Consider the following 24,050-nt stretch of genomic DNA (forward strand, 5'->3'; position numbering starts at 1 on the left):
TACCCATGGTTGACCTGCCATATTTCGTCATGAGTGGCCCCCCATTTTCTCCCGCGGCCACCTTCGGTGCTGCCCCTGGTGGTGTGTCCCCTGCCACTACGTTTGGCCCTGCCGGTGCACCTTGTGGTGCCGGGATTATTGGTGCCCCTGGCGGCGGCACCGGGACTACTGGTGCCCTTTGCGGTGCCGGGACTGGGGTTTCCCTGGGTTCTACTGGTGCCCCCTGTGGTGCCGGGACCGGGGTTCCCCTGGGTTATGCCCCTGCCCCCCCTGCCCCTCTCTGTTTTTCCCTGCTCACCACTCCCCTCCATTTTACCCAAGCCCTTAGATGATCTCTTTCTTCGTCATCACTGCTTGCTTCAGTTGAGGAACTCCCCTGCTGCTCCTCCCTGGATCCCTTCCCCCGTCTGCTCTTCTTGTCATTGGTTCTGGGCGACTTACCCGAAACCGTGACGCAATTTTTTAACATTTTTACAATTTTATTCCCCACATTATTATTCACAGTACCTTTCTTTGTATCTTTTTTCTTTTTCTTGGTCGGTGCCTCTGTCTGTTCCTCTGATCTCTTCGACTCCGCTCTTCCCCTTTTCTGTCCTTGCGGAAGCTCGTCTTCTTCTTCGCTACTGCTGGGCTCTATGAAGAGCAGAGGTGACGTTGTCTTCGCCCTTTCTTCTTTCTGCATTATCTCCAGCACCCATTGTGCCCCGTATTCCTTCTCTGCGTTTCTCGCCCATTCTGAGAATTCTTGGGCCCTTTTTGCTCTTCCTTCCGCCATCCTTCTCGTCTGAATTCTGTCAGCCACGCTTCCCATTTAACCACGGCAAAAGTCCTTTGTTCGTTCGCAGCTGGTACTTCTGGGTCGCTCCTGCTCCGGCACCGTTGGGCGACTCGTAGCCACTGCGTTTAGGACGAATTCCGAGAGGTAGAAAAATGCGTGAGCCCGCAAGATCAAACGTTTTTCCTTCCCCTTATCCAGGCACTAAGAGCCTACCCGAGAGAGGTGAGCTCTTACCTGGTTTGTGCCGCCTTTTCCAGGCTTACTTATACCATCCCGGCCTTTTGTTCCTTCTTGGGGGCGGCAGGGTTACCCCCTGACCCCTTGCTGTTACATTTCGCACCTTCCCAGGTGCTGTTTCCTGCCCTTCCTGGTCTTTTGTTTCTTGTGGCGCCGTTTGGACGCCCCTCCCTATGCTTTTGCGCCGTTTTCCCCCACCCCGCGACTAATCTCCCAGACCCTCTATTGTCCCGCATTTCATGCGGCCCGGGGCCTGGGTCATAAGGCGGAGGAGAAAGCAGAATTGGAGGTCAGCCACAGCAACCCGCAGAGGCAGATTTGACATTTCAGACCCAGGCTGCATTTCGGTGAAATTTCATTGTATTTAGTGAGCGAGGCCGTTAGAATTTTGGGAATCCGGCCCATTTGGTGCAAACTTTTCAGCCAGCCACTTGCATCGAACGAGAATGTATGTAAAAGCCAGGCCACTAAAAGGGGTGAAAAAACTTTGCTGCAATTAACTCTTTGTATCTGGGCCGCTGAAGAGTGAAAGGACGTATGCATTTGTTGATCTGCTAACCCCGAAATCGGTCTTTTTGAATGAATATTGCCACATTTAAAAGGGATGCTGGTTAGAAAACGTTGCAATGAATTCGGGTGGCGGCAGGGAAACTCATATCTCGCAGGAGTGAACGAAAACAAGGCTATTCTCTCGTGCTCACCCAAAAAGTTGCATTCCAGTAGTCCAGCATTCAGGAAGCACGGGTGAACAGCTGTAACATTGAATTAAGCATTACCAGAGAAGCAGTGCATGTGCCTTGAGGCTGCTTTTTAAAGATAATCCTTTGTGTGCAGTGCATGTGCCGGGAGGCCGCTGCAACTAGTGGGTTCACCGCTGTGCCGATGCATCAGGGCCAGAGCCAATATAAACAAGCATTTGGCTGAAAACAAGGACACAGCAAGTCAGATTACAGAGAGCCTCACCTTCGCAGTGCGTGTGACAGGAGGCCTCTGCAACTAGTCGCTCCATCGCAGTGCGTGTGCCTGAAGGCCGCTGCAACAAAGAAGATGTCTACGCAGAATCAGGGAACACCAGGGTTCTGCTGTCCCGTTAAAGACTTGGAGCACTTGTGTTGATGGCACGGATGGCAGCCCCCAAGCATGGCCCAAATTGGTTGCACATGGTGGCAACACAGCTAGACGATGAAGCAGCGGGGCCAAGCCAAAGGGCAGGTTCGCCACTATTGTTCCCTAATTTTTCAGCAGAGGAGGCGATGCAGGAGATCCAGGTCATAGAAGAGGAAGAGGAAAACAGGCACAGCGAGGAGGAGGAACCTGTAACCAAGAGGAAGAGGACTCTGACCGCTAAGGCTAAAACCAGTAGGCAGCAGGCAGAGGCGGTGAAGAAGCGAAAAGCAGCGGGGGGAAGAGGTAGGGCGAGAGAGCAGGGGCCTGTTGCCAATCCGGCTGCCTTTCCTGCAGAGGCTCCAAGGGGTAGCGGCAGTGCTCCCAGCGCGCCTGTGGCCAGCTCAGTGGCGGTGGCAGCATAGGGACCTGCATCCTTGGAGCAGGTTAAAGGTATGTTCATGCAGTGGTTACAAGCATGGGGAAACAGGGGGATTGGTCAAATGTTGTGTGGAAATATAAATCCATTTAATCAGGTGGGGAGGAATGCTGAGGGTGTGCACCAGCGAGGTGAGAGTCAGAGGCTGGATGCCTTGGGGGTGTGGTGTGCGGTTTATAGTCATAATGTCGACAACAAAAATGTCGACAGTCAAAATGTCGAAAAAAAAATTTCTAAAAAAAATATGTCGACTTTTTTTTTCAATGCATTTTTTTTTTAAATGGGGGGGTTCCCCCCCCCCAACCCCCTTTTTTAATTTTTTTAAAAATGTTTCCCTTTTTTTAACTCCCGAACCCCTAAAATAAATATATAATTAAAAAAAACGAAAGTCGACATTTTTTTTCGACATTTTTTTGTTGACATTTTTGTCTGTCGACATTTTTTTTTCGATATTATGACTGTCCACCGTGGTGTGCCTCACGGTCATGAGTCAAGACTCCTCACTGCCCAGGGAAACCCCACCTGGGGGTGGGTGGGCAGCCATCTGCAGCAAGTGTTAGCAACACCGGCAGACAACAAAGGGCAGGGCATGGTATGGGGTAATCAAGCCTCCGCACTGCACAGGGAATCCCCTGCAGGGGTGGTCAGCCAGCTGCAGCAGCCGATAGCAACGCCCGCAGCTAGCCATGGGAAGGGTATTGTGTGTGGTGATGCCACACAGTACAGGCAGCGGGGAACTCTTTGGTTTGGCAAATTCCTCTGGCCTACACGGAGAAGAATTGGCAGAAGGAGTTTATTTTTAGATCTTTTCCCTGTTAGATATGGAGCCTGTGGGGATGGGCTTATGCGAATTGTCAGAGAAGGAGAGGGAGAAGAAGGAAAGGGAGAAGGCCAAGGTAGAGGAGAACATCCCCAATTGGTTGGCAGCTTTCAGAATGATGGCATCCAACATGATAGAAAAATTCCCACAGGATGCAGGGACTTTGTTTGCATATGTGCAGTATGTCCATACATTATACTTAACCTATGGCGGCAACGCTTGGTTAAAATATGACAGGGGTTTCAGGCTTAAAATGCAGGTTTGACCTGCAATGTCCTGGGATGAGGTGGATGCCAGGGGGTACATTGAGAAAATGGTACCATCTAGGGAAACGGGGGACAAGGCACAGGGCGAGAAGCCTCATTATAAAAGAGATAGATGGTCTTATGTGGACCGGAGAAGGGGGTCCTTTCGCGGGCGCTTCTCCTGGAATAGTCGTCCCAGTTATCAGGGGGAGCAGGTGGTCTGCTGGAAATTTGAGGAGGGGTATTGCCCCTTTGGCAAAATCTGCAGATTTAAACACGCTTGTGGCAGAAATGCAGGGAACCACAACTCGTCTTCCAACCTTAAAACCCCAGAGCCCTGTCCCTCTCTATTCTCAGGTACCAGCTGGCTTTCTCTGAAGCCTCCAAAGAAGGCCAATGAAAACGCTGCCGAGAACAAAACCCTCTGCACCTCTGCAGACTCACCTGCCCACACCCAAACTCCTGCATAAATTGATTCCTTTCCTGAATAAATATCACAACAGCACCAATGCTAAATTGCTCTGGGAGGGTTTCAGGTGGGGGATTAGGATCACTTACGACCAGGCTGTGGGGAGGAGGGAAGGGGACAATTTAAAGTCAGCAGTGAGAATGCCTGAGGGGGTGGCACAGAAGGTTGTTAAGGCGATCGAGCTGGGTAGGGCGGCGGGCCCAGTCACGTCCCGGCCATTGAAGATTTTTGTAGAGTCACCCCTGGGCTTGGTACCAAAGAGGGATGAGGGGCAGTTTCGCCTCATATAGCACCTTTCCTTCCCAGAGGGTGCGTCTGTTAACGACGGCATAGCCGAAGAGAAGTCCAGGGTTAATTATTCTTCATTTGATGATGCAGTAGAACTGGTGAGGATGTCGGGGAGAGGCACACTGATGAGGAAGGCTGACATTGAGTCTGCCTTCAGGCTACTGCCAATTCACAAGGAAAGCTACCATGTACTGGGTTTCAGGGTAAAGGACTCTTACATCTACGACAGGTGCTTACCGATGGGTTGCGCGATTTCCTGTGCTTACTTTGAAAAGTTTAGTAGCTTTCTGGAATATGCATTGAAGCAGAGGGCTCGGGGCAGAGTGGTAATGCATTTCCTCGACGATTTCTTGTTCATTGGGATAGAGGGGACAGAGGAATGTGGGTCGCTCATGAGCATGGTCCAGGCTTTAATGGAGGAGTTAGGGGTGCCCTTGGCCAATGGGAAGACAGTTGGCCCACTCACAAGGCTGACATTCCTGGGAATAGAGATAGACTCAGTTGGTGGGAAGTGTAGATTGCCAAAGGACACAGTGGCAAAGCTTAAAGAAACAATCAGGGAATTGAGGGGCAGGAGTGAGGCCACACTGAGGGAGCTGCAATCATTGGCGGGGAACTTGAACTTTGCGGGCAAGGTGATACCGGCAGGGAAAGTTTTCACCAGGAGCATTGAACTCAAGACGATAGGGCTGCAGCACGCTTCCCAACATGTGCGTCTGTGGCGGAGTTGAAGGAGGATCTCAAAATGTGGGATGGTTTCATGGACGATTTTAATGGGGTGCTACTGTGGAAGGAGCAGTGGGCCACTAGCGTGAAACTCATGCTCTTTACGGATTCTTTGGGCTCTCACGGTTTTAGGACCACTCTGGGGAGAGACTGATGCGGGCAGGCCTGTCCAGCAGCATGGTATCAGGTGGGAATTACCAGGGACATTAACCTACTGGATCTGGTTGCTTTCAAGCTTTGGGGAAAGTCATTAGCTAATAGGAAGGTGGTTCTGTGGTCAGATAACCTGGCTGCGGTTCAAATCATCAATCAGGGGACGCCCAGCAATGTGAGGGTTCTGAGGTTAATGATTGAAGTGACAACAAGCTTGCTCTTATTAAATACTGAGGTAAGAGCATGATACATTCCTGGGGTAAAAAACGTGGCCATTGACTCTCTTTCTCGTTTGTAGTGGGAGAAATTTTGGGGGAACTGTCCAGGGGCGAGCAAGAGGATGACCCCATTCAAGATGCAGTGGTGGGGCATGATTGGGGGAATCTGAGTTTGCTAATCCACACTGCCCTGGCCAAGGGCACAGCAAGGAGGTACAAGGAGTGCTGGGATGATTCCTGGCCTTTCAAGAAGAAATGTTGGGGGAAGGGCAGAGGGGAGCGCCAGTGCACGCCTTTGTCGGATGGGGTTGGCGGTCTGGGAAAACCAGAACCTGGATGTCATATCATTTGGCGGCAATAGCTCATTACTTCAAACTCGGGGGGAAACCCGATCCTACCAAAGAACATTACATTACAATGACAGTGAAGGTTTGGGCAAAGCAAACAGAGAGAAAGCCTGACGTAAGGCAGCCAATTGTGATTGTAAAATTGCACAGTTTAATTGAAACCCTTCGGACTGTTTGCCATAGCGAGGTGCAGAGGGTTTTGTTCTCGGCAGCGTTTTCATTGGCCTTCTTTGGAGGCTTCAGAGAAAGCCAGCTGGTACCTGAGAATAGAGAGGGACAGGGCTCTGGGGTTTTAAGGTTGGAGGATGTGCATTTAACAAACAGCGGGTGTGAATTTATTTAAGAAAGTCCAAGTCCGACCAGAAGGGAAAGTGGAGGTCAGTCACCCTTTATAGCATCCAGCGGAGCATAGTGTGTCCAGTATCGGGGCTGACGACATGCCTCCAGGGGAGGCAACGGGTGGGTGCAGGGTCCCCCTTATTCTTGCACAGTGATGGGGCAGCCCTGAGCAGGTTTCAGTTCAGGAGGGTCATGGATATGGCATTGGAAGGAATGGGGGCGACAGGAGGTGTGTTTGGTACACATTCCTTTAGTATAGGGGCGGCCACATCAGCGGCAGAACTAGGCATGGGACCGGAAGCAATCATGAGAATCGGGGGGTGGAAGTGGGGTTGCTTCAAGAGGTACATAAGGCCTGATAAAATGTTGATTTAATAACCACCTTCTCATCTCATTCCAATTAACAACAGCTCGAAGGAGGAGACGGTTTGTTTGGGTAGTGGGGCATTCATTTGTGTCTAGGGCCGGGGCTAGCTGGACGGCGGAAAGAGAGAGAATGACCGCCGGAGAGTACCGGATCTGGTGGCACAGGGTGCCCGGAATGAGATGGGCACAGTTGCAGGGGCACATTGACAATGTGCTGGGTAAGTAGCACAGGACTGACATTTTGATTATACATCTAGGTGGCAATGATCTGACAAGGTTGGGTGGGGGGATGAGAGAAATGATGTTTACTTTACAGGAGTTGTCCTTGCAGTTGGGCGAGACTGAAATCATTTGGTCCAAGATTATTCCAAGACAGGAATGGAGGGGCACAGATAGCCATTCTGCAGTGAAGAAATTGAGCAGGAAATTGAACGGGGCAATGGCTAAATTCTGCATGGGCAGAGGTTTCCCCCAGGTCAGGCACAGGCTGATCAATTTGATATCCCCGGAATACTATTTGAAAGACGGTGCATTTGTCATCATCGGGCATGGATCTGTTCTTCTGGAATTTGTGCACAAAGCTACTGGAATTATAAAAGAAGGAAGGTGTTTTGGTGACCAGTGGCAAGATACAGACTACTAATGAGCCATGTAAAAGCGGGAAGGATTTTCGGTCTTCTCAGGACCAGTGCTCCTTGGGGTCTAAGCGGCAGGGGAACTGGAGATATCAATGAGGGCTCAGCTTCCCCCGACTAAATGGCACTCCCCCAGCCAGGAACACCTGAAAGGGCAGACGTGGCTCAGACAAGAATGGTTGGGCAGATTTGGCCTACAGTGTACTTGGTTGGGCAAGGGGAAGGCAAGGTTTGGGCACGGAGCAGTCGGTGGGTCGCTGCACCTTCTGAACTGTTGTCACAAAGTTTGTTTGCAGTGTTTTGAGTTTGTTATGTTGCGAAAATAAATCAGCAGCCTTTTTATGCCAACAAAGAAAGCATGTCTCATTCTGTCCCTTTTCCTGGGTGGGGTATCGAAAGGGGCGAATAGAATGAGAAAGTGTGTTGGTACAGGTATGGACAAATGCCCACGTTATGGAGGTGATGACGTAAGAAGAATGGAGGAGGCGCCCGAATAAAGGGGAGGTGTGCAGGAAGCCTGAGCTCTACACAGCACCCTCTCCTTCTTCTCACCACTTGCGTCCTGCTCACGTTTCGCTCCAAAAGCCGGTACGAAGCCACTGCGATATTCTCGCAAGGAAAGGACCTAGCAACCTAAGTTGTCAAGCTGTAACAAAAGCCTTTAACAAGTGGTAAGTGGCCACTTCTGGCAACCTAAAGCAACCACAATTCCTATAGTATTCCAACCCCAATTACTGTCAGCTCAGGACACAATTACTGGCAAAATACCTGTCTGATAACGGCATGTCTATTGGCACAACGCCTATACAATTATTGCCCAAATTACTGTCAGCTCAGGAGACAATTACAGGCACAATAACTGTCAGATTGAAGCATGTTTACTGGCAAAATAACATATAGATGTTCATACTCAGTGCTCTAGAGAATATTCTTAAGTGGAAATATTTTACTCCAGTTTTTTAATTTTGGGAGTAACATTACCTACGCATTTTGCGTAACTCAGGTCCAAACATACCCATGGACCTAAGTGGGTGAGAGCAGCAGGGGGACATGCTCTTATGTGTTTGTTTACTATTTTTGTGTTACTTCCTGTTTTTGACTATTTATAGGGAGTAAAAGTGGCTGATACCCCACTTATCTGTTTATACTTATTGCCACAATGCCTATAATATGACTGTCATCTGGGGACACAGTTACGGGTACAATAATTGTTGATGCACCCATATGGGGGCACTTAACTAGAAAAGTAGCCATTGGATCTGTATATAATAATTTTTAAAAAAGAACATACAGGAAGGGGACTCGATTAATGACACAATATCTGTGTGAAGCTTGCATGGATCCTGCTAAAAGGACTTTCTGGCTGGGGCATGATGACTCGCAAAGTAATCTTCTATAGTGACTATGATTGCTGGTAACATAACTGTCCGATAGCTATTGATACTGTGCCTATATGATGAGGGAATGATGCCTCCCAACTTGCGGCTTCAGAATTTCCTGGTACAGGGCAACTGGGGGGGAGGCCCATGTGACTGGGTGGAGTGCAAGAAGCAACACATGTGAACTTTATGTTATGGAAATGTTCTTGTCAGTTCATTTAAGATCCTAGAGGCCCAACCAGTCCCATTCCCAACAACACCAGTCACAAAGCAGCCTTCCTTGGGATCAGAAATTTAAGACAAGTCCTCCAGACAACATACAATAAAAACACTTGTCTAAGGAAAAAGGCTTGATGGACTGTTTTGCAAGGAAACCAAGATTTATTTTGTGTGAAAAAGGAAAAAGGTATCAGAAGATCCTGTAGAACCAAACTGACACAGAGCTCTCTGTAAGTACAAAGCAAATATAAGATTAAGGAAAGAAATTGTCACTCATAACACAAAGAATATACAGTGTTAATACCCCACCCTCATTGGCTACCACCTATATACATAATACCAGTCCCTATAGTCCCTTGACCGATAGGCCACATCCTAATCTACCCCTGCCCTCTAGCACGGGGTTCCCCTATTCCGTCACCTTGGTTCCTGCTGCTGGATTAGCGAGTCACCTGTAATCTTACCCACCCTATCGCCCTAGTCACATGGTGTGCATCTGGTCGTTAGCATGAGCTCAGTGGACAATGCAGAGGTCAAACTGGACCTTTAAAATAATAGTGTGCTTCTCTTGATACTAGACACGCAGGTGCCCAAGCCATGCCTCCCCAGCTCCCGAAGAGATTTGTTGGCATCACCTCTTGCTCTTTGAATAAAAAATAAGAGGCTGTTCTGCTCGTCGCTCGCCTCTTATCAGTTGCCCACGCGTGGTACACCTCCTTGGTCTCTTGACAACTACATTAATCGGCCCAATTCTGATGGATTTACATACTCTATTTTCTAGCCGCCTGGCACTTCAAATAAGACGGCCATTGTCCCGGAGGGCGCTAGTGCCCTAAATCTAAATCAAGCATGTTAGCAGGTCGAGACCTCTAACCTGGCTCCCGTGGATTTGTCCTTCGGGACGGGCGCAGGCCTACCCTGACTCTGCCGTTCACTTTCCATTCTTTTCAACAGGCTTACAGCTTGATACAATTACACAATGGTGCTATTGTCAGCTTCACTCCAGGGGCGTGGGAAAAGGAAAATTAATCAAACTCTTCATTATGTCACGCTGCTACACCTCCACCAGGGAATACACAATGCTAGGCTTCACTTCCAATATGGTGATGCTTCAGTATTTCCCCCACCCCAGCCCTGTGTTTGCATCATCATTATTACACAGTATATTTCACTACTGCTACACAATATCATTCATGCCCTATATCTGGGCCTGCCTAACCCTCTACAACTACATGTGTTGCTCCCAACTGCGCTCCCCACAATGCTGTAGCCGCGCACCCTCACTTTCTTGTGCGCTAATAGACTTTTCTTTGCCCGAATTGTTTGGTCATGTATGGGAGCTGTATGTGAAACCCAACAGAAGCCCATCCCTTTCTGTGGCCTCTGAAATTCTTGGTGCTGTGCTCCTGGGGAAGGCCCGTGTGACTTTGCCTAGCGCATGAAGCATGAAGCGCAACGTTTGCACTTTATGTGTGGAAAGGGCTTGCAGGCTCATTTTACATTTGAGAACTGCGACCACCACCCCGCACCAAGAGCAGTCCTGAAACAACCTTCGCTGGGCTTGACTGACTTCAACCTACCCTGAGGCCTCGTAATGCTCTGGTGTGGTGAGGTTGGGGGAGTGGCCCACGTAACCTGGTCCAGGAGTTGTAGCTTCAAATCTGGGCTGTAATCTGGCAAATAGTGCTAGCGGGTTTCTGTAAAATCTGGGATCCCCAATCATCCTCCGCCCACACCCAACAGCAGTCCTGAAACAGACATACAGGGGCCTGGCTGTCTGCAAGCTCACCCTGCAGCCTCTGAACTTCCTGTTGCAGCATGATTGGGAAGAGGCCATGTGACTAGGCCTCATGCCCTACCCCTTATGTCACATAGCAATCTTGCTGTTGGGCTACCAGACAAAGGGATGCTAGCAAAGGGGAACGCCTCTTAGTTTCTTTGCCTAGCTCCCCTTATGGCCTCCACTCCCAGCCCCACCTGCATCCTCACAGACAAACTGGAGTTGCTTGTCATTAACAACATGCAGCCAAGTGACTACTAGTAGCCTTCCTGGTGTGTTATACCAGATGCCAGAGGAGGCCACAGTGCATAACATTAAATGAAGTATTCTTAGGTTATGAGGTTCAGTTCTTGGGAAGTGTTTAGGTTACGTTAAGGACAGAAGACACCCATTAGTCACCTCACTCACCCAAGCACAACCACCACTTGGCTGGTACGTGGGTGCTTCGGAGGCGCGGGCACCAACCAGGAAAACAAATCTCTATTAATGTTAATACCCTTCAATGCCATTTCCTTACAATTGATTTATTTATTTATAGAGCGCTTTACGCAGCTGCACCCAGCAGGTATTCATACGTTGGCTCACCTAGGACAGGCAGGCAAGGACATACCACATTGCTGCCCATAGGCACCCCTCCAGAATGTCCTTATGTTGCTGCCTCGCCTGTGGAACAGGCTATTTACTCAGTGGAGTTCAGTAGATTTGATCAGTTCTTCTATTATGGTGCACCTGACATAAGCGCTCTTCAGCTACACTTACCTTAACCCCTCCTGGCACCCCAATGTCTGCCCTCCATCCCTTGTATGCCGGACCTACCTTGCAGCTCGGAACATCTACCTTCCCTCTCCTCTCTTGCTCACTTTTTGGGCAATCACCCAAACACCATCTCTCCTCACTTACCCTTTCACCCTCCCCTTTGGTGATTATACATTCATCACCTCAACACAGCCTCACCAAAACACCCTCAGGTTTCAGAAGCAAATAGACCAAATATACCATCCACATGCAGACCATCCAAGTGTCCAAGTGCCCACTTCCAAGCGAAAAAGTAACCTGTCAAATAGGTGTGTGCCATTCCCTGTCTTAGGGTGGTCTGTTCTCCAGGACAACATACTCTAATCTGTCATTTTAGGCTGTGACAATATCATATGTTGGAGACTGGGTGATGGGACTGTGTGATTCTGGGGGTCGGGTACAGCTGCCAGCTCCATTATGCAGTATTCGCAGGAGATTTACAGAGCATCCCCCAAGTCCTCTGCATTCTCTGTGGATCTACCAAGACCCTGGAAGCTTCAGACTGGTAGAGAACATAGGAAATGGGTAGTGAAGACCCTCCACTTGTTGAGCCACTGGGAAAGGAATATTCATAGCTCAAAGGACTATGGTTAAAATGCAATGTCACGTAAAGCAATTAGGCATATCTCTGTAACCACAAGAGGCCACTTGCAGTCCTGAGTAGAAATGCTAAGCTAGACCCTAAAGATTGCTGACCACCCTGTAAGAGAATAGATCTGTTATATAATTCATATACCACCACCTCAAAGACACATGCCTGAGTTGGTGAAGAGAAACAATTATCCAGGGAAACGTGTAGCTAATTCAATTCTAAGTGCGTCCGAGACCACAAACACAATGTGGTTTGAAGAGAGAAAATCTAAGCACGCTGTGCTTGCCCTCTACATGGCTCATCAGTGGAGTTTGTGAGAGCCAGGATTGCCTATGCTTACCAGAAACAGAGAAAGGGACCTGCAACCAGTTGACCGAGTGTGAGCCAACATATGGCCTCTGCGCTGACAGTTCTACTATGGGTCCATGTTACTGTATACACAACAATATGAAACAGCTGGGGGCATTACAGTCCGGGGCATTACAGTCCGGACACGGGTACCAAAATCAGAAGCCTTGTGGCACCCAGGAGATCCAGCTGAAAAGAATGTGGCAATCATGCTGACAGTGGGGTGACCCACTGCATCATAAAAGAGTTGAGGAGTTTGGGAAAGGTGTGGTAAGTCCAAGGATCTGGAGTCTCACTGAGCAGGAGAGTGTGCGGACAAGCGGTTAGAGGCCGGAAGGACGTGGAGGAGCAGGAGGTGGCAGAGGAGCTGGTGGGGAGACAGGGGAATGCAGTGCAGGTAAAGGAGAGACAAAAAACAGGACGATGAGAAAACAACTGGATGCAATGAGATGGTAAGAGGCACAATGATGGGAGAGGAGGAGAGGAGAGATTATCAGTAAGAGGAGGGGGGAACAAATGAAAGAGTAGCTGTCCAAAGGGACGGACGGAGAGAGAGACAGAGAGAGAGAGACAGAGAGAAAACGTCATGAAGAGAGAAAGAATACCAAAAGGTGGAGTAAAGAACAAGCAAGGAGAAATATGTATTGGAAGCAAGAATCCAAAAGAGGAGTAGTGCAGGAGAACCATTTGGAGAAGAGAGTTGAGCAGAGGTGGAGCTGAGAAAAGCTATGGGGGAGGAGTAGAGGAACTGAGTGTTGCCTGATTTCCAGGAGGGAAGAAGTAGTTGAGCTATAGGGGGGAGGTGGTGGCAGGCACTTGTAAGGGGGAGATGGTGTCCAGGTCAAGGGGAAAGCTGAGTGGATGATGGGCAAGTGATGGAAGAGACTGTGGCAGGGTCTGCAATCAGGAGCCTCAGTATCACAAGCCCTGAGACCAGCATGATCTTATAAATATCCAACGAAGACTAATGTTTATCTGACCAGATGGCTGACCACCAAGGCAGATAGCACAGTTTCTACACACAAAAGAGGAAACATCCTGAACACTGCAACAAAAGCCAAGCGCATCGCTCTTCAGTCCTTTTCTATCACCAAAGTAGAAGGACAAATTATCAAATAGAGGAAACCTTTTAGAGGGGAAGGCGGGCAGGCGGATGAGGGAAGGGGACTATGGACTTGGAGTAAGGTAGTCACTACGGTGAGTAACCTTGTTATACTCCTTCATCCCGTCCCCTTACCTGCATACGTTTGGGAGATTCCGAAGCATTGACCTATGAAATGGGTGGATGGAAATCATTTACAGAAAAAGGTTTTTGAGCACTGCCTGGCCAAACAGGGCACCGGCCCGGGAACTGAGATCAAGGCAATTGTGCTTACAGAAAGCCAAAGGTGAAGACCATGTTGCTGCTTTGGCAATTGTCTCCCATGGCACATATTTTTGAAAAGCGGCAGTCGCTGCTTTCCTTTGCACTAAATGTGTGCGGATGCCTTTCGGAGCTTGCAGGCCTTGTGCCTTATAAGCTTCTGAGATACACATAGCAACCCATTGTAAGATGGAAGCTTTGGAGGCTGGGGTTCCTTTTGGATTCCCAAAGGTAACAAAGAGTTGAGAAGCACCTCTGATGTCACCTGTTTTCTGTAGGTAAAACTTCAGTTCAAGTTATGGAGGACTGTGCATCTGAAGCCGGGTTTGGAAAGAAGAACGGCAAGGTAATTGTTTGGTTGCTATGGAACTCTGAATCAGTCTTTGTGTGCGGAGCATCACCTTGTCCTTATGAAAAACCAAGAAAGGATACTCAGAGGAGAGGGCTTGAAGCTCACTTATTCTTCTGGCCGAGGTAACCGCTATCAAGAAGGCCACTTTCCAGGTGGGGAACAGTGGCTAGTGGCTCAAAGGGTTTGTGACAGAGAGCGGTGAGGAGCACCTTGAGATCCCATTTAGGATGAGGTGGCTTGACCGGAGGAAAAAGATGAAAAAGCCCTGAAAAATGTCTTATGACTGGATTTGTCAGAGTGAAAGAGCAATTATCCATTGTAAGGTAGTCCCCATTGGCAGACAAATACGTTCTGCATGACAAAATGTGGATGGCCGCGTCCGCTTTATCTAAAATGAACGACATGATGCAGTCAATAGAAGCCTGACCAGGGTCAAGCTGTTTGGCGAGGCGCTAGTGACAGAATCAAAGCCATTTGCTCCTGTACTGGGCTCTTCTTGAAGGTGTACATGCTGCCTGAATTATATGCATATTGTCTTCTCAGAGACTAAACTGCGTTAAGGATTTGAACTCAGGAACCATGCTGCTAAACTGACGGATTGTGGGGAGGGATGCCACACTTGTTGATTGTTCTGGTGCAGAAGATTGGAGATCTGTGGCAACCTGATCAGATTGCGCATGAACAGTTGCTGAAGTTCCGAGAACCAGGAGCTCGCTGGCCACCAAGGAGTAATGAGCAGCAGAGTGCAATTGTTGGCACTCCTGAGTTTCCAAAGCGATTGATGAATCAATGGCAGAGGAGGGAAGGCAAAGCCAGCATGTTGTCCCACAGAATCACAAGCGCATCCCCAAGGAAGATGCACTGAGTCAGTTCCTGGAGGCATAGCACAGAGGCTTTTTGTTTGGCTGATGTCGTGAACAGGTCCACTGTCGGAATGCCCCACTGCGAAAAAAGGTGGACAAGAACGTTCTCATTGATCTCCCACTGGCGGTTCGCTATAGACTGGCGGCTGAGGGAATATACACTGCCTGTAGCCAGATATTGTTCTGCACTGCCGATTCCCAAATCTGGATGGCTAGACTGACAAGTTGGGGAGCACTGGTAACTCCCTGATTGTTCACATAGAACATAGCCACTGAATTTCCTGTGCGCATTCTCACTACCTTGCTGACAATGGATGGCCAAAAAGCTTTCAAAGCCAGAAACACTGCCAAGAGCTCAGGTTAATTGATATAAGAATTCCTGTCCTGAGGTGTCCATAGGCTGAAAACCAACAGATGATTCAATGTAGCTCTCCAGCCCAGAAGGGAGGAGTCTGTCGTTATTGTGACTTGCGGTGAAGGCTCCAGAAAGGAGGCTCCCACAGAAAGATTGACAGAAGTTGACTACCATCAGAGATCTGCCAGCATACCTGAAGGGATTGCTATCATTTGGGAGTCTGGGTCTGAAGCTTGACACCAATTTCTCCCTAGCATCAGTTGCGTGCGCCTCATCTTTAGCCTTGTTAGGGGAAGAGTCACAACACATGAGGCCATGAGGCCCAGAAACTTTGAAACCACCAGTCTGACCTCTGGGATGAGCTGAGAAACAGTTGGCAAGTGACTGAGAAGTCTGTAATCCTGTCTTCTGTTAGGAAAATCAGGTTCTGAGAAGGCGTCATCGACGGCTTCCACCAGTTTACCGACAGCCCAAGTCAGAACAGTAGTTGGCAAAGGGACTGAAGATTCTTCGCTGCAGTTTGTTGTTGTTATGCCGGTCCGATAGCAGAGCGAGTAGAGCGCTCGCTTTGCCGTTTGTGCCGAACCTGCTGATGCAGGTTCAAATCCCGCCAAGGCCAAACTCAGCCTTTCATCCTTCTGAGGTTGATAAATGAGCACCACACACAGTGGGTAACAATAAGCAGCGCTCAGATGCCTGATGGTTTGTAGTTCTATATAAATGCTAAGTTATTATTATTATTTGACAGTGACTTCGAAGCAGCCAGTCGTCTAAATTGGATAGACGTGGATTCCCTGGATGCTGAGGAACACTGCAATGACTGCCATCCTCTTCGTAAAGACCTGTGGTGCTGAACTAAGACCAAAGGGGAGGACTCAATATTGGGAATGTTGCATCCATACCGAGAAGCGAAAGAATTTGCGGTGCTGAGGCCATATGAGGATATGCATGTAAGCATCCTGGAGATCTATCACGCTGTGCCTTTCCGAAGAGAGGACCTGATCTGGTTGGGCGTGATCATCTTGAATTTCTCTTGGGGGAACGAAATGTTGAAGTTGGACAGCTCTAGAATAGTGCGCAAGTCAGCCTGGTTGGGTTTGGGCACTATGAACAGACTTGAATAAAATTTCTCCCCTCATTTCGATGGAGGGACATACTCCACCACCCAGAGAACCAAGAGGTTCTGCACCACATCTCTGAGAGAAGGAGACCATGTCTGATATAAAGGATGATGAGAAGGTGGGGTACCTGGAAGAGGTAGCCGAAATCCTGACCGGGCGATGGACAAAACCCACTGGTCGTCTTTTATGGTCCTCCACACCTCCAGATGAGACAAAATCCTTCCTCCCACTGGAGACTTGTGGGACTGATGAAAAACATAATTTTGTAGATTTATCGGAGGCAAAGGCTCCTGTAGCCTAAGAGGAGGCTGAGGATCGGGAGAAAAACTTTCCGCCTTGTCTCTGCTTTTTGCGCCGAGGCCCACAGGAGGAACTATCTGCCTGGCGGGCTCTTCAGTCTTGAAACCTTCTGAAGCCTGAAAAGGATCTTGATCGGGATTCCGATTTCTGAGTATAGGTTTTAGACGGAGCAGGTTTTGCTAAAACAGCCATAGACTTGCTTGTGTGCGTACTCTCTTTGGTTTTGTTGAGGTCCTCATTAGTGGAGGAATGGAAAAGCTCTTTTCATTCAAAAGGAAGATCAAGCACCTTTTCTTGGACCTCCCTTGAAAACATTGTAGCATGGAGCCACGCCTGGCCGGAAACATCAACCCCGATCATAAGGCCCCAGGCTGAAGTGTCCATGTGATGGGCTGCAGCCTCAAGCAGATCTTGAGACAACAACCTGAAATCAGACAGGCTGTTTTTGAAGTCCTCTGGCTTGTCTTGAGGAATACAGTTTCGGAATTCCGACAACTCTTTCCATAGCTTGAGCTTTACTGCCAAAAGTATGACCTCAGTATTTGCCTGACGCAGCTGAAGCCCTGCATTTGCAAACACTTTTTTCCCGATACCGTCGAGGATCTTGTCCTCTTTAGACAACACCTGTGACGCAGCGGTGGAGGAGGAGGAGGAATGTTTAGATTGAAGCATAGCTGCTGCCAATACCATAGTGGCAGGAAGTGGACAGGAAGCTAAAGGAATGTCTTCTGATGACTGTAGCTTATAGCAAGCATACGATATTTTGTTAATGTGATGCCCGCTATAGGGGTTCTCCCATATTTTGCGAGCTTCCACGAGCACGTCTTTTTGAAGAAACAATCCTGAGCGCTCTTGTGACTTTAAGGTCAGGGACCCGAGAGTGCACCCTCCTGCAGGGCTGGAGGATCCCGAGTTGGAATTTCTATCAACCACAAACAAATCCAAACGCTCTGATGAAATGGGCAGGTCCTCATTATCTTCATCCATCTGGCCCTCGCCCTTTTTGGCAGCAACTGAAGACTGTTCCGAAAACATGGTGTATCAGGCCCCTTTAGCTCAAATGGCTGCAAACAGGAGTTGGTAGCACCAGAGAAAGTGGGGGCCATGGAGGCAGGGGAGGAATTGGAGGCGGTGGCCCTGCAGGACGTGGAAGAGGCAATTTTGGGCCTGCTGAAGAAGTGGAGGAGCGGGCTGAGGCTGGAGAGGCTTTGGGGACATATCCTTGAAGAGATCCCTAAAATACACCTTCATCGTGTCTGTTAGGGAGAATTCTCCAGAGTGGCTAATTTCCCTTACCTACTGAGTCCCTCAGCAGCTTTGCTGGATTTCTAGGATTTCTTTTTTCACCTGGTAAGATTGTGAGCCTTTTTTCCCACTCTTACATGTGTTTTGCTGTGTGTGTTTAACATTTGTCTTGTGTTCATAGACTGTGGAGCCTCACCTACTCCATAGGCATCATCTTTTTACTGTGTGTTACACAGCACCTTCAGTGCAGTGACACAGGGTTGTCTTTTCGACTTCCCAACTCCGAATCCATTTTCTGGGGGTGACTAATGTCTCCTAGAACATGTAAAGTTGACATTGACTTTATTAGTCTCTTTTAAAATCTCATAGACCCAGTACAAACTATCTTAAATAGAGTCCTGGAAAGAGTTAATACTTATCCCTTTTTGGCTGTTTCTCTTGGAGCATTGTTTTGCTCCCTTTTCATTAAGACTTGGCTGGTGGCAGTGGTAACTACTCTAGTTTTCCTACTGCGGTTATCTTAAATAACCCTGGTATAGTTTTAGGCTATCTTGGTAGCCTTGAACTTAAACCCGCTAGACCATATACGGTTTTATATGGTTCCGGCTGGGTTTATTCACCATTTCTTTTTGTAAAAGTCTTTCTCGTGTTTTACTCTGTGCGCCAAACCAGGTTTGGTTCCTTTCTACACAGAAGCCCCCCTTAGGCGCCTGCATGTCTCGGGGGGACAAGATGTGAGGGGGATAGGATTCCCTGCACAGGGTTTCCTTGGAGACCCACGTCGCACTCTGATCTGATTGGCTGTGGTGACTGTCCTGGTGGGACAGCCACCCTGCTGTGTAATTGACAGCCAGTCTGTGTGAATGGGGGAAAACTGCATAAAAAGCAGGTCTTTAGGGCTGGAAAGGCAGAGTCACCACTGGAACGAGAGAACCGAAGAGGAGCTGACAGAAGCGGACCCCTACAACGACTGAACCGCCTGGTTAAGCCCTGCTGCAGGTCCGAATCTTCATACTCCAACAACAGGGAAGATCTGCTAGGAATCTTCTCCCCTTGAGCTGGTGGGAACAACCAGTTTACCAAACTGCTCGTCAGGCCCCCCTTCTCTGGTCGAATTTGCTGTACAGAGCTACAGTGAACCGGATAGACAGGAGGAACAGAACCTGCTTGCGTTTTAAGGAGCGCACCTTTTATTTGTTGCTTTGCTCTGCTGCTGGTTTCTTCCCTGGGCAGTGCAGGACCCTCCAGTCTTCCTACTTCCTGTCAGTCCGACAGTCGCTTCAGGAACCGTGAGCCTGCAGGACCTGCCAGGAACGTCCGCCTCAGCTACAGCCTTCTTCTCCATTTAAGGTACTGTTTAAATCCGGTTGTTCGTTTCGTCCAGCTGCGGTGAAAGCATGTGAAACCTTTTGCCAATCCGAGGGCTTGTCCTTCTCCGTTCTTTAAGCTAACTTTTCTGCCGACCAACTTCCTCCTGAACTCTTGGCAAAGACTTAACCGCAAACTACCCTAAACTGTGTGATCTTGAGCAAAGACTTTGGTGCCTTGACCAATGATACACAGCTGCGAATGCACCTAGACAGCAACACCTAGCGATGACTCCTAACTTTGCTTCCTGTCTATTGGCCATCCAGAAACAGCTCTGCCTCAATCTAGGAAAGGGGGAGATCCTACTTTGTGGCACTGCCTAAGTGTGCAATTTATGCCAGGCTATGTTCAAAAACCGAAAAAATCAGTTGGTGACCTGTTCACCGTGTGGGGTACCCCCACGGGCTCGTCCCCCCAGGGTGGTTGCCTCCCATACGGCTCCTGGAGGCCAGTTCTCTCTGTATATCAATAGTAAATCATGCTCTGTTTCATGACAAAATGAATACACATGGTAGATACCTCAAGCCCCAGCTCTGCGGTATGTGCGTATATGGGCATCAGAAGAAAAGCAGTACGGAACACTAGAGACAACTACCTTTCATCAATTTCACGCTGAAGATTGCTAAGCTTGAGCGCAACCAACACACTGACCCTGGCATCATGCAATTGCATAACATTTGGTAATAAAATACCATATGAACACTTCGGATGCCTTGATTCTGTATAATCTATGCCTTTTTGCACAACTTGATGTTGTCCCTCTTTTACCCACTTCAATCTTTCCACCCAGTACCACTTCCTTATCTCTCCCCTCCTTTTCCTCTCTTTTTCTTCTATGCATTCCTGTAACCTGTAGACATATGGGACATTATAAAACACCAAATAAACAAGTGATACAAGTACACGTATTATCAAAAATGAAATTATTATCAGAATAATAACAAGTATACAGGGTATAATGCTGACAGAATGAGACCATGTTTGCTGAAACAATAACCGCGAAGCATGCAGGATTACTGCACCTATGCCGGTTCTGCTGGGGTCATGAGCCGCAGAGCAATCCCCTATGAGGGCTTTTCTAACTAGCCCAATACATGTCTGATGTCACAAGGGTTACTTGCACAATATACCTATTGGATGAGGCCATGAAAAAGGCACAATAACTATAGTGCTGGAGAAACCAAGCTCGCACATCAGTTTCGGGTAGTGGCGATTCAGAAAAAGCTTTATTTGTCTTGCAAGCCAGAGGTCCAGATACATATTCACCCTACAGGAACTGACTGCAACAAACTAACCCACCCTATAGACGTTCAGCCTTTATAGGTCACTTGCCAGGTGGTTGATTCGGAACTTAACTGGAATTCTCAGCCTAGGCCTTCAGGCAGAAGAGGCCTCCTACTCCGCTAAAACCTTTACTGTGAATATCTGTAATCGAAGTGGATATCAACTGCTGTATCAAGTTACAAGTGCCTATGTGCACTTCCCGCCAAAGGGGTTTTCATTGATCCCGCCCATTGAGACGCTGCCCCCTATTCCTTGTATGAGCAGGACAAAACCAGTATTGTTGATCACTTGTTTCCTAGAGGCTGTGGCATGAAAAAGTGCAACAGAGCAATTTTTGATTTCTCAGTCTGCGCATTTCAAGTAAAAATAGCCACTGGGAACAAGCATTCTCAAAATGATTACCTCATCTAGCCGCTGGTGCAATAAGACGGCAGCGGTGACTCTATTAGCAACAATATACTCCCACAATGGCGCAAGGAGTAATACCACTACAATACCAAAAATGCTTGGTGGGTTCATGTTTGCTGTCGGAATAAAAGTCAGAAGGCATGGGCACAATAACTACTATATGGGGCATTAGACAACCACCAAAGGGGCATGTTTACCAGCACAAAAGCTGTCAGATGAATCTTGACTGTGCAGCCCACATTATGTTTTATGAGGGGCTACTGGACTTAAAAAGAAACTGGGTCCAGGAGATTGTTTTGGAATTTTGGAGAGTAAGAACCAGACGGTATTCCTACGCACCGGGATAAAAGCATGTTAGGGAGCCCAGGAAGACTGGCTGATTGGTGGCTCTCAAGAGGAGCTCTTCCACAGGCAATACCACTGAATTCCCAAACTGCCCGACATCTGATTATTCCAGGAGATAGGGGGCACAGTTGTAGCTGTTTCAACTCCAGACCTTGGCCAACTTTGTGACCCGGAAGAAGGAGTTTAACCACTGGAAAGTGCATTAGAGATCTGAGAAAGGTCCTGTATGTGAGGGAGTATTAGAAGCTGCCATGCAGCATGACACCTTCTGCTACCACCATTAAAGACCTAAACAATCCCAGAAACATCCCACCCCCCTCGAGTGTTCCCCGAATATGTTCTATGCCTATTGAAAGATTATTTAAAATGTAAAATAAAAAAGGGACAAAGCAAATCAGAAGTTGGTGTGGAGTGGTCCTTTGAAGGTAGAGACGTCAATTTCCCAAAATGTCAGTGACACCATGTGCTTGATGAGAGCACAATGTACTCTCATGCCCGTGACCACAGTGATATAACAGGAAGCGCCATAAGAAATTGCGTCTTGATAATAGCCCAGGAGGTTCCATTACAAATGTAAAAAAGAACTACATTTAGTCTATTAGCAATACAAAAACAGATATTACTAATTCAAAGGACTGTTTTAGTTGCCAGTCGTATAGCAATTAGGGTAATGCCTCGATATTACGTGGACAGCCAATGCATTATAGACCATGGGAGCTGTCTTAATATGCCCGTCCAGCCTCATATATATCGGTTTATTACAGCGGTTATGCAAGTTATATTTCTATTAATATTTTATTGTGTTTCTAGAGTGCGGTACACCTTGAAACACTTGTGTATAGGCGCGTTATAAATGCCATGTCATATCATATCAAAGCACGTAAAGCCTCATAAATTCAAGCCTCATATGCCATATACAGTCATCATATGGTAGTAGAGGCAGTGCCACCTTATCCAATGTTAAGTCTCGTATTGCAAGTATAATGATCATATGAAAAGTACAGTTTTGCATACCCAGGTGATGCCATCCTATAGTTAATGCAACCTCAAGGTCCAGAGCACAGCCCTCGATATAGTCATAATACATAAGTGTACCGCTTCACTTGTCCAGGTGCTTCAGTTATCAATTATATGTCCACTGGGCTGCTCACAGCCTGGCAGTGGTAATTTTAAGACAAACGGCTGACAGGCAAGAAACAAAGTCAAGAAGGGCAGCGGCAGACAGATTGTGAGGTTGGGGCAGGCCATAGGGGTAGATTTTAAAGGTAGGTACATTTTGGGTGGTAACGGAGCATTTTTTTGGTAAACGATTCAGCTTGTTTGGCCAAGCGAGGCCCGTCCTACATGAAACTTGAATTTAAAAGGTACGGCGATGAGAGCAAGTCATTGTCTGAGGGCTTTGCCCTGAAGGTAGAGAAGCAGAAGTGACAGCAAGTTCTGTGTGATTTATTTCCGCATAAAGCGTGCAGTTTCAGCTGAACCGGAGCGTTGGTACCTTGCATCTGTTACACGGGCACGCTCGCCTCTGCACCCATTATGCAGACGGCTGTGTGGTCGCAGAGACAATGTCTGCCTTGGGCAAACAACCACAGACTGGTAACCTAATCATATCCTACTGACCTCTCCAACTGCACAGCCAATCTCGTGCTCCTTACAGCAAAAACACTAGACACCCACAAGCAAGTCAATGGACAATTTGAAAGCCATTTTACCAAACACATACCTTTAACAGTAAATTCTTTATTTTTCAAACCAAATACATTAAAAAATGTAACATAACTGAAAAGACGCAGTAAATATTTTTTAAAGTATCAATTAAGTCAAATAACTTTTTAATAACATTAAAAAATGGCGGCCGCCATTTTGGAAGGAGAAATAGCCAACTAATCCTCCACACAGGAGAAATTCAGCCAAAGAGTGCAAAAAGAGACATGTCGTGGCCAGAGATAAGTGGGAACGGGAGGAAAAGTCCATTGATTTCACTTAGCTATGGGAGTGAAATGGGTGGGACATAAAGTCAAACTACCAAGTATCGATCCTCAAATGTCAACCTGCATTGAAAAGAATTACAACAAACCTGCATCCCCTGTTTCAAGCTCTCCTGTTAAAGCTCTTATTTTAAGGACAATAGTTTCGGCTTTATAGGTACCGCTTTCAGCCAAAACTAACAATGTCACCTCTGGCATAGCACTGCTGATGACCTTGAGTGATTTTTAGGTTTGTAAAAGGAATTTTTGTAATTTTGGAATCTTTTTATATATGAAATGTAATGAGTTTATTTGTATGATATCAACTTTGTATTTTTTTATATATTGTTTTGTATCATTATATGTTTACTGTGATTTAAGTACTAATTTGTTAAATTTATTAAAAGTCAATTGACTAATAACAACAAAATTAAAATAAATAAATATATGGAAAGCAATGAGAAAAAATAAATGTATCAACATGCCTTAAAAATGAATTCCTAAATGAAAACAAAATGTGTAAAACTGCTACAAATCCACACGATAACCCCCTTTTACATGGACAACTGATTTAAAGAGAAGAATCCCTTTTTATCACCATTCCTTTAAAATAACAAAATTGATCAGATGTCTTTATAGTGTTTTGGAAAGTTTTCCAAACATCTGAAGCAGAAAAGGGAAACAGAGGGTGGTACCTTTTTCGGTAGTGGGAATTTCAGTTGAAACACACCATGCACCCTGGGCGACTTCTGTGTGGTAATCTATGTTATTTCCAAAAGTTCTCTTATAGGGCCACTTGAAA

General features: G+C 47.4%; 1 protein-coding gene across 1 annotated transcript in view; it reads right to left on the reverse strand.

Annotated features, from left to right (window-relative positions):
• The window catches only part of LOC138455103 (serine protease 52-like), an 84,447-nt gene extending 82,423 nt beyond the window's left edge, over nt 1–2,024 (reverse strand). The window contains exon 1 of the mRNA XM_069607089.1: nt 1,979–2,024. Within this exon, the coding sequence (XP_069463190.1) occupies nt 1,979–2,024 (46 nt within the window). The remainder of the gene's footprint in view (nt 1–1,978) is intronic.
• Between the last annotated feature and the right edge of the window lie 22,026 nt (nt 2,025–24,050).

This window comes from Ambystoma mexicanum, chromosome 1p, assembly GCF_040938575.1.
Source record: "Ambystoma mexicanum isolate Mex_15411 chromosome 1p, UKY_AmexF1_1, whole genome shotgun sequence".
NCBI classification, from domain to species: domain Eukaryota; kingdom Metazoa; phylum Chordata; class Amphibia; order Caudata; family Ambystomatidae; genus Ambystoma; species Ambystoma mexicanum.